The 19,261-nt window shown below is 40.0% G+C and overlaps 1 protein-coding gene across 1 annotated transcript in view; it reads right to left on the bottom strand.

Annotated features, from left to right (window-relative positions):
- The window catches only part of FAM222B (family with sequence similarity 222 member B), an 83,376-nt gene that overhangs the window by 5,449 nt on the left and 58,666 nt on the right, over positions 1 to 19,261 (bottom strand). The window contains 1 exon segment of the mRNA XM_079130870.1: positions 7,835 to 7,956. Within this exon segment, the coding sequence (XP_078986996.1) occupies positions 7,835 to 7,916 (82 nt within the window). The 5' untranslated portion in view covers positions 7,917 to 7,956.

Below are 19,261 nucleotides of genomic sequence, written 5' to 3'. Positions count from 1 at the left end.
TTGTGAATATCTGCTTTGGGGATGGTCATTAAAAGATAAATGTGCCAGGTACAATGGCACACACCTATAATCCCAGCAACTTGGGAGGCTGAGGCCCTAAGCAATTCATGGAGACCCTGCCTCTAATAAAATATAAAAAAGGGCTGGGGATTTGGCTTGGTGGTTAAGTGCCCCTATGTTCAATACCTGGTACCAAAAATATGTTTGATGGCACATGCCTGGAATACCAGCAGCTAAGGAGGCTGACATAGGATGATCAACAGATTGATCAGAAGTTCCAGGCCAGCCTCAGCAACTTAGTGAAACCCTGTCTCAAAAAATAAAAAGGGTTGGGGATGTAACTCAGTGGAAGTGCCTCTGGGTTCAACCTATAGTACAAAACAACAACAACTGATGGTGACAACTGAGGGCAGGAAGAAGGGGGAGGTGGGGAGGCCCAGAAATCTCTTATCCACAAGGCAGCATTATCTGATCAGAGTATAAAACCCTAAAAGCAGGGTTTCAGTTCTGTCATTTCTTATAAGACACTGACCCTAAATCGGATTCAGTCACCATTCACAGGGATTATTTTCTGACCCTTCTTACAATCTCCTGGACAAGAATATTACTAAAAGAAAACAAAAACAAAACCAAAACAAAACAAAAAAACAAGTCTGGGATCACCAAGAACTAGTCCCTAAACTCAAGGCACCAGAATTCCAGCAGAAATTGCCCTGGTCAGTCACTGAATATAAGAGTCTGATGGTCAGAATCATAAGATAATCCTAGCACAGTGCCTTACCTGAAGTGGACACTATTAGTACAGGCACTGCCTGGCTGGACAAGAGGGGCTCAGTTGAGGAATGAAAGAAGCTGCTGGGTATTAGTTCAGACACGAAATACAGGTCTCCCTTTGGGTTCTTGATACTATTTACATGTAGGTGGGCTTATCTCCTTGAAATGCAACTAGGGGACAAAGGTACAATAAGTAGTTTCTTGAGTAAGAGTTCCTTTCTTCCAAGTCAGTACCAACTCTCAGGTTGGTTTTCTCTATGAGAGGAAAGAGGGCAGCTTGGCCTCATTCAGGAGTATGGAAAGGATATTTAACAATATCGATCAGTTCTCTTTGCCCTACCTTCACTGATGCCGACAGTGGTAAAAAGGGCAGTCAAATGAAACAATCAGAAATAAAGAAAAACAAAGATGGGGAAGGTGCACACAAGGCTACAGATTCTTTCCCCTCACCTTCAATATAGGGGGAATGATTGAACCCAGGGGTGCTCTACCAACTAAGCTACAACCCCAGCCCTTTCATTTTTATTTTCAGACAGTATCTCAGTGAATTGCCCAGGCTGGCCTTAAACTTGGAATCCTCCTGCTTCAGCCTGCTGAGTCTCTTTTTTTTTCATTCTTTCTTTTCCTTTTGTACCAGGGAATTGAACCCAGGGGTGCTTAAACATCATACCCCATCTACCTTTTAACCAGGGTAGAATTCTTAGGTCACAAAGGTTTTTATTGACATTCTCATGAATTTTTAAAAAAATACACAGAAAAATGCTGGGTATGCAATAGATATTCCATTAATATAAGAAAAACGTTTTTATTATAATTAGTGGGTTTTTTTTTTTTTGGGGGGGGGGGGTTTGCAGGTACTGGAGATTGAACCCAAGGGTGCTTAACCACCAAGCAACATCCCCAGCCCTTTTTATTTTTTATTTAGAGATAGGGTCTCACTAGGTTGCTTATAGCCTCGCTAAGTTGCTGAAGCTGGCTTCAAATCTGTTATCCTCCTGCCTCGGCCTCCCAAACTGCTGGGATTACATGCATGCACTACTACGTCTGGCTCAAAGTGAGTTTACTGCTTCATGTATGTTTTAGCTTTCTTGCTGCTGTGACTTTTCTTTCTTTCCTTTTTTTTTTTTTGAGATGGGGTCTCACTATGTTGCTCAGGCTGCCCTTGAACTCCTGCTCTCAAGTGGTACTCCTACTTGAGTCTTCTGAGTAGCTGGGACTACCGAAGCATTCAACCACACCCAGCTTCTTTCTCAAAACTTTATCACAGTTCCACACAAGCATGTTGGCACCTTTCTTCTGTAAAATATTCCTCTATATAGCCAACACGAATACCACAGTCCTGTAAGAAACTTAGTTAAATACCTGGTACCAATGGTATCTTTCATAGAGCTATAAAGCAGTATACCAAATAAGGAATCCATGGTTAGAAAAAGATTAGAGATCTAGATTCAAGCACTGTCCTTAATCATCTGCCTAGAGAGTCTCAGTCATTCCTCAGTCATCAAGAGAAATGATGCCTGTTTTACTACTCTGTAGAACTACTAATATCAAGACACTCAATGAATAAGAAAATACTGTATGAACAGAAACTGCAACTGTTAATAGTTATTCAAGAACAGCAGGTTTGGCTGAGTCTACCCATAGTTAGGACGAAGCAAACTGATCAAGGAAACCTCAAGTATGAGACCCCTGACCCTTGAGTTAAATGTGGCAGAAAGCACTGTGGTCTTGTTCAGGAGCTGGAGTGAAAAATATCTTGAGTCCATTCTTCCCCACAGAGATCACTCTGCTTATACTTCTATTGTGAAGGCCAAAAGACATGGATGCCATGGAGAGGAACAGACAAGTGTGTTTTAAACACGGGCTTTTGAGACTGATCAGATTGTAAGTTCTGGCCTAGTCACTGATGCAGGCAAATGACAAACCCTTTATGGTTCATCCCTAAAAGAAAGATAAGAGAACCAGTAATCCCAGTGACTCTGGAGGCTGAAGTGAATGGATTCCAAGTTCAAAGCCAGTCTCAGCAATTTATCAAGGCCCTAAACCACTTAGTGAGATACTGTCTCAAAACAAAATAGGGATAGGTATGGTGGTGAACGCCTGTAATCCCAGTGGCAGCTTCAGGAATCTACTGAGGCCCTAAGCAATTTAGCAAGACTGTATTTAAACAAAACCCCAAAAACTGGGAATATAGCTCAGTAGTAAAGTGCCACTAGGTTTAATCCTCAGTACCAAAATGAAAAAAAGAAAGAAGGAAAAAGAGTCTCTTACATGCAATTACTAAGGAATGAATGAAAATATATGGCTGGGTGCAGTGGTGCATGCCTACAGTTCCAGCTACTTAGGAGGGTGAGGAAGGAGGATTACTTAAGCACCCAGGAGTTTGAGACCAACATGGGCAACATAGTATGCCCTCATCTTAGAAAAATAAAAATAAGAAAGAGCTGGATGTGTTAGCACACATCTGTACTTCCATCACAGTAACCTGGGAGGTTAAGGCAAGAGGAGCAGCCGGAGCAACTTAGCAAGGCACTGTCTCAAACTTTTTAAAAGTTACCTGGGGGCTGGGGTTGTGGCTTGGTGGTAGAGCACATGCCTAGCATGTGTGAGGCACTGGATTCGATTCTCAGTACTACATATAAATAAATGTGGTCTGTCAACATCTATAAAAAAATTTTTTTTTTTTTTAATTAGCTGAGTATGGTGGTGTACGCCTGCAATCCCCGAGGCTTAGGAGGCTGAGACAGGAAGATTGCAAATTCAAGGCCAGCCTCAGCAACTTAGTGAGGCCCCTAAGCAACTTAGCAAGATCCTGTCTCAAAATAAAAAGTAAAAAGGGCTGGGGATGTGCTCAGTGCCTGCCTAGCATATGTGATACCCTGGGTTCAATCCCTGGTACTATCCAAATTACCACCCCCCACCCCCCAAATCAAACCAAACCAAACAAATGAACAAGAATCTGTCATGAAGACATTAAACATAGCACGGGGCACATGGCAACACTCAACAAATGTTTAGCTATTATTTCTAACAGTAATGAATTTATCCAGTCATTGGGTAAATTGTCCATTTCCACGTCCCTCCAATAGGTGGCAGACAGGCATCTAAAGCAGTAAAAGGTAACTTGGACATTGTGCTAAGAACTCCAAGGCTCTGCCATGAAACAGGGTCAGTTATCATATAAAGGATGGGAGTGAGGACCAAGGACTTTTGACCATTCCAGTCATTTTCACAGTGAATACTTTATAAGTCACTACTATACACCCTGGATCCTGAGGGGGCAAAATGAACAGAGGCTTTGGCAAGGATAAAGAAGAAAAACTTTCAAAATCACATTTTTATTGGCATCTTAGAAGAAAAAGTACAGAGTTCCAAAATGGCTGAAGACTCCTTAAATGACATTATGGCATATCTAGAAGAGTTCCATGAGAGCATCCACGTATAATCCCAGTGACTCACAAGGCTAAGGCAGGAGGACCGCAAGTTCAAGACCAGTGTGGGCAACTTAGTGAGACCAATCTCAAAATAAAAATTAAAGGGCTGGGAGTATACCTCAGTGAAGGAGTGATCCTGGGTTCAATCCTCAGTACCTTGCATAAACACATGCATAAAATGATGGGAAATGTTTTGCCCTCACACATGCAGAGAAAAGGAAGGGGAGAAAAGAAAAAAAGAAAAGAGGAAGGATCAATCCTATCATTTTGAACACATGGGGACTGAAGCCTAAAGAAAAAACATCAGCCACATGACTTAACATGCTGGGCCAAGAAACTACATACTACATCTCCTGACATCCTGACACTTGGTCTACCTCCACTGCCTTGCAACCTTCAGATGACTTTTTTTCCCTTTCTTTTCTTTTCCTTTTTTTTTTTTTTTTTTTTTGAGTGCTGGGGATTAAACCTGGCTCCTTGTGCATAGTAGGCAAGTGCTCTAACACCGAGTTAAATCCTGAGCCCAAGGTAAATCCAAAATATAAACTACATTAAGCTATCAACGACTGTGCACCATTTTATTTCACCAATCTCTGTGGTTCTAGTAATTGTAAAACCTGCCTGAAGGGCTGGGATGTGGCTCACTGGTAGATTGCTCACATAGCATGTGTGAAAAAGCCCTGAATTCAATTCCCAATATCCGAAAAGGGAGGAAAAAAAAAAGAAAAAACCCTCACAGTCTCCTAAGGATGTGGGGCAGAAAAAGGATAAACAGCAGTACAAAAAACATTTTTGCTTTTAGTGCTGTGGATTGAACTCAGGGGCCTCTAGCATGCTATAGAAGCACTCAAGCATTCTACTACCAAGCAATACAACCAGTCCAAGCCACAAAACTGTTTTTAAGGTTACAACAGCTGATGGGCCTGGGCCCTAACCAGTGTTTGTTTACTGGTCTCCACCTACCTTAAATGTAATTGTTTAAATGCTAGCAGGTACAAGTCACATTATAGGATGGTTTTCTTTGTACACATTTTGGAGGTAAAAAAAAGAAAGCAGGTAAGCTTAAAAATACCATTAAATCGCCACTTCTGCAAAGGTTGAGTATGTTTAATGACAGTAACAAGGCGGCTAGAGGAAATCAAAACTCATATCCTCCATAATGGATATAACAGCCTGAAACAATAAAAGAATGTGTGTGTGTGTGGGGTGTGTATGTGTGTGTGTGTGTGTGGTGTGTGTTTTGCTGGGGATCAAAGAGTCTCATGCATGTTAGCAAACACTCTATTATTGATTTATACCTTCAATATATCTCAATTCTTAAATCCATAGTTGAAGACAGTGGTTCAGAGGCTATTTGGGTGCTGCTTTGAGGAAAAGGGAGAGGAGATCTAAAGTCAGCACCAAGAAGTGCATACCTGTAATGCTAGCAACTTGGGAGGCTGAGGCAGGAAGAGAGCAAGTTCAAAGCCAGTCTTGGCAATGTAGCAAGAGTCCACCTCAAAATAAAACAAACCAGGGATATAGCTCACTGGTAAAACACCCTTAGGTTCAATTCCCAGTCTCTCAAAAACTATAAATAAATAGTCAATACCAATTTGCCTTTTCCCTTAAATGGCCCTTCCCTTGATGTAACAATTCTGAGTGAAGTTGCTGGAGTGTTAAGCAATCTAGAAGAAAATGAGTTTTCTCTTTGTCATCTTATTGCATGTATCAAGTATACTTCCTCTCCAATTGTCCTAGAAAACCCAGAACTAGGCACAATGAAGTTAATATGATGATCTGGATGGCCATGGAACACAAAATTTCATCACTAAATTATCATTCATTAAAAGAAGCCAGGCGTGATGGCCTTTAATCCCAGTGGCTCAGGAGGCTGAGGCAGGAGGATTGAAAGTTCAAAGCAATCCTCAGCATCTTAGCAAGGCTCTAAGCAACTCAGTGAGACCCTATCTCTAAATAAAATACAAAATAGGGCTGGGAATGTGGCTCAGTGGTTAAGAGGCCCTGAGTTCAATCCCCAGTATCCAAAAAAGAACAGACATACCTCTCAGTGGTTACAGCAATTACTTAGGATAAGTGAAAGAAAGGCTGAGTTATCAAAGCTGGCACTGGAGAACTTATGTGTTTGGGAATTATAGAAGGAAACTATCACCTTCAGCTTTGTCCTTTCACAGAACGTTGAAATCAAAACAGATAAATTCAAAACAGGTTTTGAGTTTTTATACTCCCTCAAAAGGCTAGATCTTTTTTATGTATATGTGGGGTACTAGGGATTGAACCCAGGGCTTTACCCATGCTAGGCACATGCACTACCCCTGATCTATACCCCGGTCCAAAACTAGATCACTTTTAACTTCTGATGATTTCATATAACAGGGGTTGGCAAACTATAGCTGGCATTCCAAGTCCAGCTGTTCTGTGTTTTGTAAAAGAACTATACATTCCTTTATTTACATATTATCTATGGTTGTCTAGCCCTACAATGGCAGAACTGAATATATACATCAGAGACTGTGTGGTCCACAAACCAAAAACTATCTCCAGGCTGGCCTTTATAGAAAAAGTTTAGAAACTATTATTTGTTTGGTACTGGAGATTGAATGCAGGGTACTCTACCACTGAGCTATATACCCAGACCTTTTTATTTTTTATTATGAGGCAGTGCCTTGCTAAGTTGCCCAGACTGGTCTTGAACCTGCAATCCTCCTGCCTTAGCTTCCCTAATTGCTGGGATTACAGGCATGTACCACCACGCCCAACTTGCTAATTCTTGTCATAAAGGATTCAGGTAAGGTGCTACAGCACTCTGTTCTATAAAAGGGAAACCTCAGTACCTCATTGACATCCCCCTCTGTGCTCTGAAGGAAGGGTTCACATCAAACTCAAAGCTGTTTTTGCACCTGACGATACTATATGTAGTAATGAGCCAGGAATAGAATACTTTTCTTGCATATTATATAGTGCAGGGATAGAAGGCAAGAATCTGGGAAAATATGAACTATAATGCTCCAATTTAAGTAATTAAGACAGGAATCTAACAGACAGTTCTCAAAGACTCAATCTTATGGGAATTATACAAGCAGGCAAATGCCCAGAGAGGCTGAGAAAGCTAGCTCACAACCCTTCAGAGGACAAGAGTTCCTTTACTTGCTGTGAAGTGAAATCATACTGGCTCAGAAGGCAGACAATAAAGCCAAAGGGAACTGTCTGTTTCCATGGAAAACTGTACACAAGTCAAAACAACACAACAGTGTAAATAGTTTACTTCAGAGATACAGTACATAATCTGGACTATAAGTTTTCATTCACTTCCTCAGGGGGTTAACTAAAATACCTTTTTGAAGGGTATATATCATATAAAGCACCTTATACCTTTGTTACTCAATGGAAACCTATCAGCAACAATTTAGATCACATAAACTGGGGAACTGTAGTATCACAAAATTTATCTCACACTGCTGACAGGTAAGGGCCTTTGCAGCTCCTCTCCTGCTGAAAAACACCTTGGAGGTGCCAAAATTCAAGATCAATGTACCCCAGATATTGAATAACCCTTCTGGAATAACCCACTTGTAGAGACTAAACAAAGGATCACACATCCTTCCCTGGGGGTCCAGTTTACTTACATTTCTGAAGTCCAGTGTTCATCTGCGTGTGAGAAAGAAGCTGAAAGGACAGGTCACCTGGCCCTGGTAAACAGGCTAGCATGGCAGACCAGCATCAACACAACATAGGGCAGTGGCTCACACTGTAATGACAAAAAAACAAGGTCATGGAACACAAGACAATTTATTCAGGAAAGATAGCAGGGACATCAGATATGAGCTGCTCAGGCCCAAGATTAGGCAGATAAGCAATTTAATTAACATTATGTTTGTTGAAAATATATCTACATCTTTATCTGCAGCAACAATTTGCTACCAACCATTCCAACAGCTAAAATGTTATTTATGTTATTTCATTCAGCATAGATGCATGAGTGGGAAAAATAAAAACTGGAAAACACCTATTCATACAAATAAGTGGAAAATATAGGTATATTTGTAAAGTTTCAGCCTTCTTGTCAAGTACTGGAACTTATTGTAAGATGTCTTACAAAGGCACCCAAAATCAAACTTGTGATCTGGTAATCCTAACTCACTTATTTATTTATTTATTTAGTTGTTGGTGGATCTTTATTTATATGCAGTACTGAGAATCAAACCCAGTGCCTCACACTTGCTAGGCAAGCGCTCTACCAGTGAGTCACAACCCCAGCCCCTAACTCACTTTTAAAATGAAGGACTGGGGTGCGGTAGAACACATCTATAATCCCAGTGACTCAGGAGGCTAAGACAAGAGGATCGTAAGTCCAAAGCCAACCTCGGCAACTTAGCAAGACCCTGTCTCAAAATAAAAAATCAAAAAGGCTGGGGATGTGGCCCAGTTTTTAAGTACCTTGGGGTTCGACGCCTGGTACCAAAACGAATGAATAATAAATTTTAAAAAAGTAAGAAAATCAAGAAGGAACAAAAAATCCTAGGACATACAATTAACCGTTTTTATTGGGTGGTGGTGAGGTACTGGGGACTGAACTCAGGAGTGCTTTACCAATGAGCTTCATCCCCAGCCCTTTTAAATTTTGAGACAGGGTTTCACTAGGTTGCTGAGGCTGGCTTAGAACTCAGGAACCTCCTGCCTTAAAGTCCCAAATTGCTGGTATTACAGGCATGGGTCACCTCACCTGGCACAATTAACCTACTTACCTACTTCTCTCCCTCCATGTTCCCTCCCCCCATGTACTGGAGAACTGTACTGTACTGTACTGGAGATTGAATCAGGGGCATTTCACCACTGAATTACATCCCCAGCCCTTTTTATTTTTATTTTGAGACAGGGTCTAAGTTGCCCAGGTAGCCTCGAACTTGTGGTCCTCCTGCCTTAGGAGTCCCTGGGATTACAGGTGTATGTTACAGCACTCAGCACAATTAACCACTTTTATTAATTAATTAATTAATTTATTTATTTTAAGTACTGGGGATTGAACCTAGGGGTGTTTTACATCTATTTTTTATAATATTTTTGTTTCAGTTGTAGATAGACACAATGCCTTTATTTTATTTTTATGTGGTGCTGAGCATTGAACCCAGGGTCTCACACATGCTAGGTGAGCGCTCTACCACAGCCACAACCCTGCCCCCTCCCCCTTTTTATTTATTTTATTTTTACTTTGTGGGGAGTATACTGGGGATTGAACTCAGGGGCACTAGACCACTGAGCCACATCTCCAGCTCTATTTTGTAGCTTATTTAGAGACAGGGTCTCACTGAGTTGCCTAGCGCCTTGCTTTTGCTGAGGCTGGCTTTGAACTCAGTGATCCTCCTGCTTCAGCCTCCCAGGCACCACTGCACCCAGCACTCTTTTTACTTTTTTAATTCTGAAACAGGGTCTCTCTGAGTTGCTTAGGGCCTTGCTAAATTGCTGACCTTGGCCTTGAACTTGTGATCCTCCTATCTCAGCCTCCCATTACAGGTGTGCACCACTACATCCAGCTATAATTAACCACTTTTAAAGTAAATTTTGCTTGAAATTTTTGAAGAATTCACCTTTTGTATCATGTATCACAGAATTAGGTTTCCCGGACCCAAAAAAGGAAGAGGTGGGGGGGAAGTATTGCTCCTAGGCTGCCAGCAGCCCCCTCTGGGCTGATACTCCTAACATTATGTTAAAATGGTATGGACTGCTAGATGTGGTGTTGCATACTTGCAATCCCAGCTATTTGGAAGCCTGAGACAGGAGATTGATAAGTTTAAGGCTAGCCTGGGCAACTTAGTGAGACCCTGTCTCACGATTATGATTTAAAGAGAGCTGGTGATATAGATCTGTGGAAGACCACTGGCCTATCAAGCACAAAGCCCTAGGTTTAATCTCCTGTACCACAAATTTAAAAATAAAAATTTTTTTCTTTAAATCCAGCATTGATTTCATCGGTATTGTGTACCAAAAAGGCATATACAACCCAAACATAAACTCTGCTCGCTGTAGTGAAGGATGTCTTATCAACAATGCAAATTCCTCTGTACCTGGAAATGAGTTTTTCTCAAATTAAGCAGATTATAGTAAAATACATGAACTTCCTCCCCAATACCATAAAACCCAGAAATCAAGATGCCAAGTTATGGTTTTAGATCACAACAAAAAGGGAGAATACTCGAAAATTAAACAAAGACCTCAAAATCTATTTCCCTTAGAGGATTCTCTCAGGTATGTGAAACGACCTTGTGATGGTGAGTATCAGACAGTTCTAGCTTGCAAGACTAGGTAGCTGAAAAGATATTTTGTAAAAGGAAATGCTTAAACTGCATCTAAGATAGCAACTACATAAAGAACTTTAGATTGAATGCCTCAATGAGAAAAGAGCTGCCCAAGAGTTTTGGCATAAATTCAATCTTTTTTTTTTTTTATTGTAAACAAATGGGATACATGTAGTTTCTCTGTTTGTACATGGTGTAAAGGCATACCATTTGTGTAATCATAAATTTACATATAAATTCAATCTTAAGTCTCTAGTGAGTGGGACAACAAAATGAACACAGTGTGCCAACTGCAGTGCCTCAAGAAATAAAACATCTTCTGTTGGGGTCAAATGACTGAGGTCCTGCTGATTACAATCTCTTCCCTTGTGAATGCTGATCTCTATTTAATAACTTCTCCCTTATGGTCCTCATATAGCTGAGGGCAAAATTCAAGGAAAGATATTAACGAACAGTCATGTGTTACATAAAGGACATTTTAGTCAACTACAGTTGGCAAATATCATGGTGATCCTATAAGATTATAATGGAACTGGAAAAAAAAAAAACTTTCTGCCTAGTACTTTTACTGTCCCTTTATAATAATGAAGATGATGATAGTAAAAAATAGAGGAGGAAGAAGAGGAGGAGGAAGAAGGAAGACTGGAGAAAAACTTGAACAGTAGCTATTATTTGAGGAGAAATTTTTCTTTATACTTTGGCACTTAAATTATTTCTATAAATAAGTTTAAGGAGAAATTTTAAGTTTAAGAAAATGCGTGCACCACCCCAGTGACACAGGAGGTTAAGACAAGAAGATCCCACGTTCCAGATCAGCAAAGCAGTAAGCTTCAGCAAAGCAGTAAGACCCTCAGCAACTTAGACCCTGTGTCCAAATAAAAAATAAAAGGGCTGAAGATGTATGTCAGTGGTAAAGCATCCCTGGGTTAAATCCCTAGTACCAAATAATAATAATTATAATAATAATAAAATAATAAATAAGGAAATATTTTCTAAACTCAAACCCTCAAACCTAAAGCAATGTTCCTTGTGGATGGCTGATAACTCTGATGATAAGAGCTGAAAGTACACATTCACTCAGCAGTCTTGCAGATACTACTCCATTTCTGCACCTTTTGAAAAATGTTTATTTTGTTTATTTTTTTTAATGTGGCACTGAAAATCAAAACCATTGCCTTACACATGGTAGGCAAGTGCTCTACCACTGTGCCACAACCCCAGCCCCCCTACATTTTTATGTTTGTGTGAATGTATATATGTGTGTGTGTGTATATATATATATATTTATTTATACTGACATGAATGTATATGTGTGTGTATATATATATATATGTAAAAATAAATTTTTTTTAAGTTGTAGATAGACACAGTACCTTTATTTTATTTTTATGTGGTGCTGAGGATCGAACTCAGGGCCTCACGTATGCTAGGCAAGCACTCTACCACTGAGCCACAATCCCAGCCCCCTCTTGCACTTTTTAATTATATATATATATATATTTTTTACAGTATTGGGGATTTTTTTGTTGTTGTTGTTTAAGTTTAATGACCTTAATTGGCTTTTAGTTTTTATTCTAGAATCATGCAACACTTCATTCCATACAATAATAGAGTATTTCCTAGTTTACCCTCCCCCTACAACCCAGAGATTTCTTTTTAGGAAAAGAGATATATATATTCAATGGAGAATTTATCCCTTGAAGCGTCCTGGCTTGTAGAGGTTGTAATCAAACAGGAAGGAAACAACTTTCCTCTACAACCCATTCTAGAAAGCACAGATGTCAGCATAAAGCATTCTCCCTTGCAGCCTATCTTAAGGGAGAGATACATTTTGGGGTAAAATGAGAAGTACATGTTTAAAGGAGAATGTTGATCATCTTGAGAGTGAGAAGCTTTTGGAGTAAAGCAAAGAATCCACACTCAAAGGAGAACATAGACCAACCACTGAGGGAGAGAGCAACCCTGGAATACTCTTGAGCTCTTACTGGTATCCCTCTGGGCTGCTAAATACAGAAATTCTAATTTGTGACCAACCCCCACGCCCCCATTTTTAAGAGTTCTGAGATCCATCTGTCATCCTTTCCAAAAGACTGCCTTGAATGCTAAGGGAGGTTTCAAGTCCTTTGACCAGTTTTGCTGATGTCAAGAATCAAATCCTGCTAGGGCCAGGAAGGTATGGAATGGACTCAGACTCAGTGGTAAGTTTACAGGGACTGTGATTAAAAAGGAATAAAGCAAGTAAGTTCCCTCCACAACTCATTCTAGAAAGCAGAGATGTCAGTATAAAGTATTCCTCTAGACGAGTGGCAGCTAAACACAACCCTCTTATTTAAAAACTTTAAATCACCCCTACATTTTGATCACCATATGCTTTTTCTTAAACATAAATCCCAATATATTTACAGCTCATATTTCCAGAAGCACAATTAGACTCAGAAAATCAATACTAGCATTATCTTCTGAAAGGGCCTCAAAATTCAACTCCTGCCTTCAACAGGACAAGATCAAGTAGTAATGCTGCAGACATCACAGCAAAAGACTGTAGGGTTTCCTTGGTCTCTCTGTGAGCTCTCAGCTAGCTCTGTTTCCACTAGCTGGTAGGCCAGCACTGCTACCTGAGGAGTCAGAGCTATGGTAGGACAGTGAGCACATAACTAGGGTGTTCAAGGTCTCCTGGGGTACCTGCACAAGGACTAGCATTTCCCAGACTACCACTAACTAAAGAATAAATCCTTTTCCCTATTGGAAAAATTCAAATGTACTTTCATCTCTGCTCCCCTGAACCTTGCCTCAGTTCAGAAGAATATTAGAGGTTTCATAAGAGTTGTGATATCACAGTCTCTGGTCTCCTGAGTGGCATCAGATAAAGGGTCATCTTTGCCTTGGTTAGAGATGGGGGGAGCTGTCTATGCTGGTGAGGAAACCTCATTCTGCATTTGTATTGTTTCCCCCTACTCAGGTTTAAGACTACCGAAGGGTAGGTAAAAAGAACAAGAACGCTTCTCACACGTTTTGGTGGGAAAAGACATATTCTATTAAAAGAAAATTTCCTTGGGGAATGATGGAGGCGTATGAAGAGCCAACCTCCCCTCATAGTCTTACTGCGTACCATCTTTTGAGCTCCTTCAATACTCTGCCAGTTTTCTCCTGTTTTCCTTAATCTGCCTTTAACCCCTGACTTTAAAACAAACCAAAAAACCCTCCTCAGCCACCCCAAACCCCAGATTGATTAGTCCAGCTTCTGATTCATGCTGGCTCAAAAATTTAATGTGCCATTTATGGACTTAATTAAAAAGTTAGTCAGATGCAGTGGCACATGACAGTAATTCTAGGTTGTCATGAGACTAAGAAAGGAGGATTCAGTTTGAGACCAGTCTGGGCAATTCAGTGAAGCCCTGTCTAAAAAAACAGCAAAGTATCTGGAGATGTAGCACAGTGGTAGAGTGCTTGCCTAGAATGCTCAATGCTTTGGGTTTAATCCACAGTACTGCCCCCCCCAAAAAAAAGGAAGAAGAAGGAGGAGGAAGGAGGAAGGAGGAAGAAGAAGAAGAAGAAAGAAGAAGAAGAAGAAGAAGAAGGAGGAGGAGGAGGAGGAGAAGGAGAAGAAGAGGAAGAGGAAGAAGAAGAAGTAGTAGTAGTAGTAGTAGAAGAAGAATTGGGAGCACTGCCTAAATCACTGACACCCCAGGTATGGAAGATATAAATATGTTATGTCCTTTGTTATTTGACTCCTGAATACATTCATCTTAAGAGAGTATGATTAAGAAAGTGAATTAATTACAATAAGTATTACCAGTATCTCTGATAAAGCCTTTCGTTCATAAGCTAAAAAGACTACTTTTGATAATCAGGGAAAATTTTATCTTACCACACCCTGTTCCTTTATTCTTAGGGTCCAAGCAATATGAGTTATTAAAACCTAGAGACACCAAAATACTTCTCTTGGGAAAATAAGCAGCACCAAAGATGGCAAAGATTACAAGTTTATTGAATTAGACTCTGCATGATCAGTTTCATTTGTTTGTTTTTTTGGTACCAGGGCCTCTTTACCACTAAGCCACAATCCCAGCCCTTTTTATTTTGAGACAGGATCTCACTAAGTTGCTTCAGGCCTTGCTAAATTGCTGAGCCTGGCTTTGAACTTGAAATCCTCCTGCCTCAGCCTCCCAAGGTGCTTGTGCCTCTACACCCAGCAAATCAGTCATTCTTTCTGATTCATTAGAATGAAACAATCTATGCAAAAGGTATTTCTGTCATCCACGTAACTGTGAAATCCCTGCTAAAATTATATTTTCACTGTTTGCTCAACCTGAATAATGTGCAGACACTGCTCAAAAGACTCTTTCGGGCTGGGGAGATAGCTCAGTTGGTGGAGTGCTTGCCTTGCAAGCACAAGGCCTTGGCACAAGGCCCTGGGTTCAATCCCCAGCACGGCAAACAAAACAAAACAAAACAAAACAAAACCTCTTTCATCTCTATTTTGAACCTAATAGGGGACCTAAAAGTCAATTACTTGAAATTGTAACCTTACAACTCTAGGCTGGGGGAGAGAATGGATGTTCGCTCTGGTCTTAGCTTGTTGAGACTCCATAACTGTATCTGCTACAAATCATTCAGGGGTTTTGGAAATCTACTTCAAAATTATACCATTACAAAACTTGTCACAACAGGCTCTTACTTTTGTTTCCCATCCCCACAATAGTCCCCAAAAGCACTTTGTGTGGCAAAAATGGTCTTTCGTGGATCACTTACTACTTATTTCTGACCAAGTGCTATCTCTTGAATTCTTTGTTATTCAGATACCAAGAAAGTATTCTCTCCCCATGGACATTTTATCCTTTTGATGTGAATGTGAACTTCCTAAAACCAGAGTCTCTCTAACTTTTTTAAAAAAACTTATGACAAATGCATTATCAGCAAGGGAGAAAAAGTGTCACAAACCCCTACTCCTTCTTTTGGAGCTGTGTCACCTTTTAAGTTCTTTCAGAGATATGTATCACATACATTCAAATATCTGTCCTTTGCTTGGTGCGGAGTAATAGGGATTTAACCTTGGGATGCTTTACCACTGGATCTACATCCCTGGTTCTGTTTTAATTTTGAGACAGGGTCTCCCTACATTGCTGAGGCCCTTGAGTTTGCAGTCCTCCTGTCTCAGCCAAATTGCTGAGGCAGGAGGATCACAAGTTCAAGGCCAGCCTCAGCAACTTAGCAAGACCCTGTCTCAAAATAAAAAATGAAAAGGGCTGGGGATGTGACTATGACTCAGTGGTAAAGTATTCCTGAGTTAAATACCCAGTAACACACCAAAAAAGAATCATATTAAACTGCATTGGACTTCAGGTCTAAGCACTGACCAGCCGTTGCCTCCTTTCATGAATGAAGGCGTGAAAGAGCAGAGTGCAATTCAATAAGAATTCTTGTCCTTCATGGAGTACTTGTACGGAAATAAAGGTAGAGACTATATATATCATGAAGATACCAGTCTGGACTCTTCCCTTCAAAGCTGGTCCACCATCTGGGTGAAATTTATGTGTCTCAACCGTGTTTTCCCTCTAATTCTTGTAGGGCACTCAGTCCCTTTTATAAAAGGACAGCAGTTTTTGCTTCAATGGTAAAGACCTGGAGTGAAATGCAAAATGCAGAGCCTATCTTTTAATTATCCTTCCAAGTTACAGGGTCAGAAATAAATTATTCATATAGCAGATGTTACTGGTTCATATTCCTGAACCTCAGACTCTGGCACTTCCCCCTAGTCCTGGGAAACTGGGGATTGAACCCAGGGACCCTCTACCACTAAGCTATATCCCCCAGACAGGGTCCCACTAAATTGCTGAGACTAGCCTTGAACTTGTAATCCTCCTGCCTTAGCCAGGAGTTGCTGGGGTTATGGTGTGTGCCACCATGCTAAGCTGGAACTTTTTTTTTTTTGGCAGTGCTGGGGAATTAAACCCAGGGGCTTTGCAACTGAACTGTGTAAGGTGCTCTACAACTGTGTGAGGTACCCAGCGCCGTAACTTATTTAAATTCATACCCTTGAAGCACATAACAGAAATGTTAACTAGTGTGTATGTACCTTCACTCTAGGAGTGAGAGGACATAAACATGCTTGGGTACTTTTGAATTCTAGTATCATTTGCCTTCTGTACTTTAATTCCACCCTAGTAAAAATGAGTGTTCCTAGAAATGTAAATAAGCAGGCTGTATTTGATGAGGGCGGCTAACCCAAAACTTTCAAGTTTTCATTTTATTATATAATAATCTTTAGTTTCCAATGCCCTATCAGGGCTGAATCACTATGACTCCAGCTGAACTACCTCAGAAGGGTAGAATGACCTTAACATTTAATCACAATAATAATCTCAAGCAGAGTTCTCAAACTGGGTAGAATTTTGCTCATAAGTACTTGGGTTTATGCCTAGAAAGACAATGAGAACAAAGACCAAGAGAATTCTACCAAATATTTAAAAAAACAGCACCAATACTTTTCAAACTCTTCCAAAAAACTGAAGAGAGAATACACCCAATTCATTTTATAGGTCAGCATTACTGTGACACCAAAGTGAGAAGAACACTACAGGAAAATTCCCTGATGAACACATAAACAAAAATCCTCAACAAAATGTTAACAAACTGAATTCAACAGCACATTAAAAGGATCATTCAACATGATCAAGTAGGATTTATCTCAAGGATATAAGGATGGCTTAACAGACAAATCTATTTGGGTGATAAATCACGCTAAAGAATTAAAGACAAATATCTGATCATGTCAACAGATGGAGAGAAAGACAGGTACAGTGGAACATCCCTGTAATTCCAGCAACTCAGGAAGCTGACACAGGAGGATCACAAGTTCTAGGTCAGCTACAGCAACTTAGAAAGACTGACTTAAAATAAAAATTTTTTTTTAAAAAGCCATATATGACAAGCTTTCAGTTTTTATCATACTTAGTAGTGAAAAGCTAAAAGCTTCTTCTAATGTCAGAAGGAAGGCAGGCCCACTCCTGTCACTTCTATTCAATATAGTACAGGAAGTCCTAGCCAGACGAGTTAGACAAGAAAAAGATATAAAAGGCATACAAACTGGAAAGGAAGAAGTAAAATTATGTTTGCAGATGACATGATCTTATGTACAGAAAATCCTGAAGGCCCATCAAAAAACAGTCAGAATAAACAAGTTCAATAAAGTTGGAAAATAGTTGGAGACATAGCTCAGTGGTAGAGTATTTCCCCAGCATGCATGAGGACCTGGGTTCAATCTCCAGGGTTGGGGTTGGGAGGATGTAATAAAGTTGCAGGATACAAAATAAACATACAAAAATAAGCTATATTTCTATACAATAACAATGAACTATTCGGGGGGAAAAAAAAATCTCATTTAAATTGCTACCGGGGTGGGGTTATAGCTCAGTGGTAGAGAGTCTGCCTAGCACGTGTGAGATATTGGATTCGATCCTCAGAACACATAAAAAATAAATAAATAAATAAATAAATAAATAAATAAAATGAAATGAAAGTATTGTGGCCATTTGCAACTAAAAAGCAAACAAACAAAAAAGGGCCAGGACTCAAGCTCATGGTTGTAATGAACCACTCTGACCTGAAATGTCTTGGTAAAACATAAAGGCACTCATTCACAAATCATAAAAATAGAAAAATCAAAATTGCTACCAAAATTTTTAAATTAATTTTATTGTTATTATTATTATTATTTTTTTCCCCAGTGCTGGGGATTGAACCCAGGGCCTTTGCTTGTGAGGCAAGCACTCTACCAACTGAGCTATATCCCCAGCCCTACCAAAATATTTTTAAAAACACACTTAGGAATAAATTTTAAAAGGAGGTGAAAACAACCTGTATGTTAAAAACTATAAAATATAGCCAGGTGTGATGATACATGCCTGTAAATCCCAGCTACTTGAGAGGCTGAGGCAGGAGGATCCCAAGTTTGAGTTCAACTTGAGAATCTTGAGATCCTGTTTCAAAATAAAACTTTAAAAAGACTGGGTGGTCCACACCTATAATCCCAGGGACTCAGGAGGCTGAGGTCCTAAGCAATTCAATAAAACCCTGTCTCTAATAAAATGGAAAAAAGGGCTAGGAACGTGGCTTGGTGGTTAAGCATCCCTGGGTTCAATCTCTGGTACCAAAATAAACAAATAAATAAATAAATTTAAGGGTTGGGGATGTAGCTCAGTGATAGAGCACCCCTGGGTTCAAATCTAATCCTGCAAAAAAGAAAAATGAAATGCAAATAAATTATGTGTGTGTAAAATTCAATGCTACAATTATGTGGCAATTTTTAATGTTCAAAGCCCTGAATCCAACATGAGTCCATGAAGTTATCAGGTGACAGCAGCACTGATCTCATTCCCAGATTGAGAAAACTCAGGGCCTCATGTTAAGCATTCTACCACTGAGCTACATTCCCAGCCCCTAATTTTTTTCTTTAAGGAATCTATACAAAAGATATCAAAGTTGGTCATAATTTTAAGTTTCAAGGTATTTAGAAAGTTCTTTAGTAGTCTCCAAGTGAGGTCAAAATCAAGTGAGACCATGGGGAGAGGGATGTTGGCTCATTGGTAGAATGCTTATTTGGCATATTCAAAACCCTGGGTTCTAATTCCCAATACCACCCCCCCCCCCCAAAAAAAAAAAAAGTCAGACCAGAGACAGGTTTTCCTTCTGATAAAAATGGAAAAGAGGGGCTGGGGTTGTGGCTCAGTGGTAGAGTGCCTGCCTGACAAGTGTGGGGCC

This window comes from Sciurus vulgaris (genome assembly GCF_902686455.1).
Source record: "Sciurus vulgaris genome assembly, chromosome: 3".
In the NCBI taxonomy this organism is placed as follows: Eukaryota; Metazoa; Chordata; class Mammalia; order Rodentia; family Sciuridae; genus Sciurus; species Sciurus vulgaris.
The sequence above is the reverse complement of the archived record's forward strand: the minus strand, read 5'-3'. Positions and strand labels throughout refer to the sequence as shown.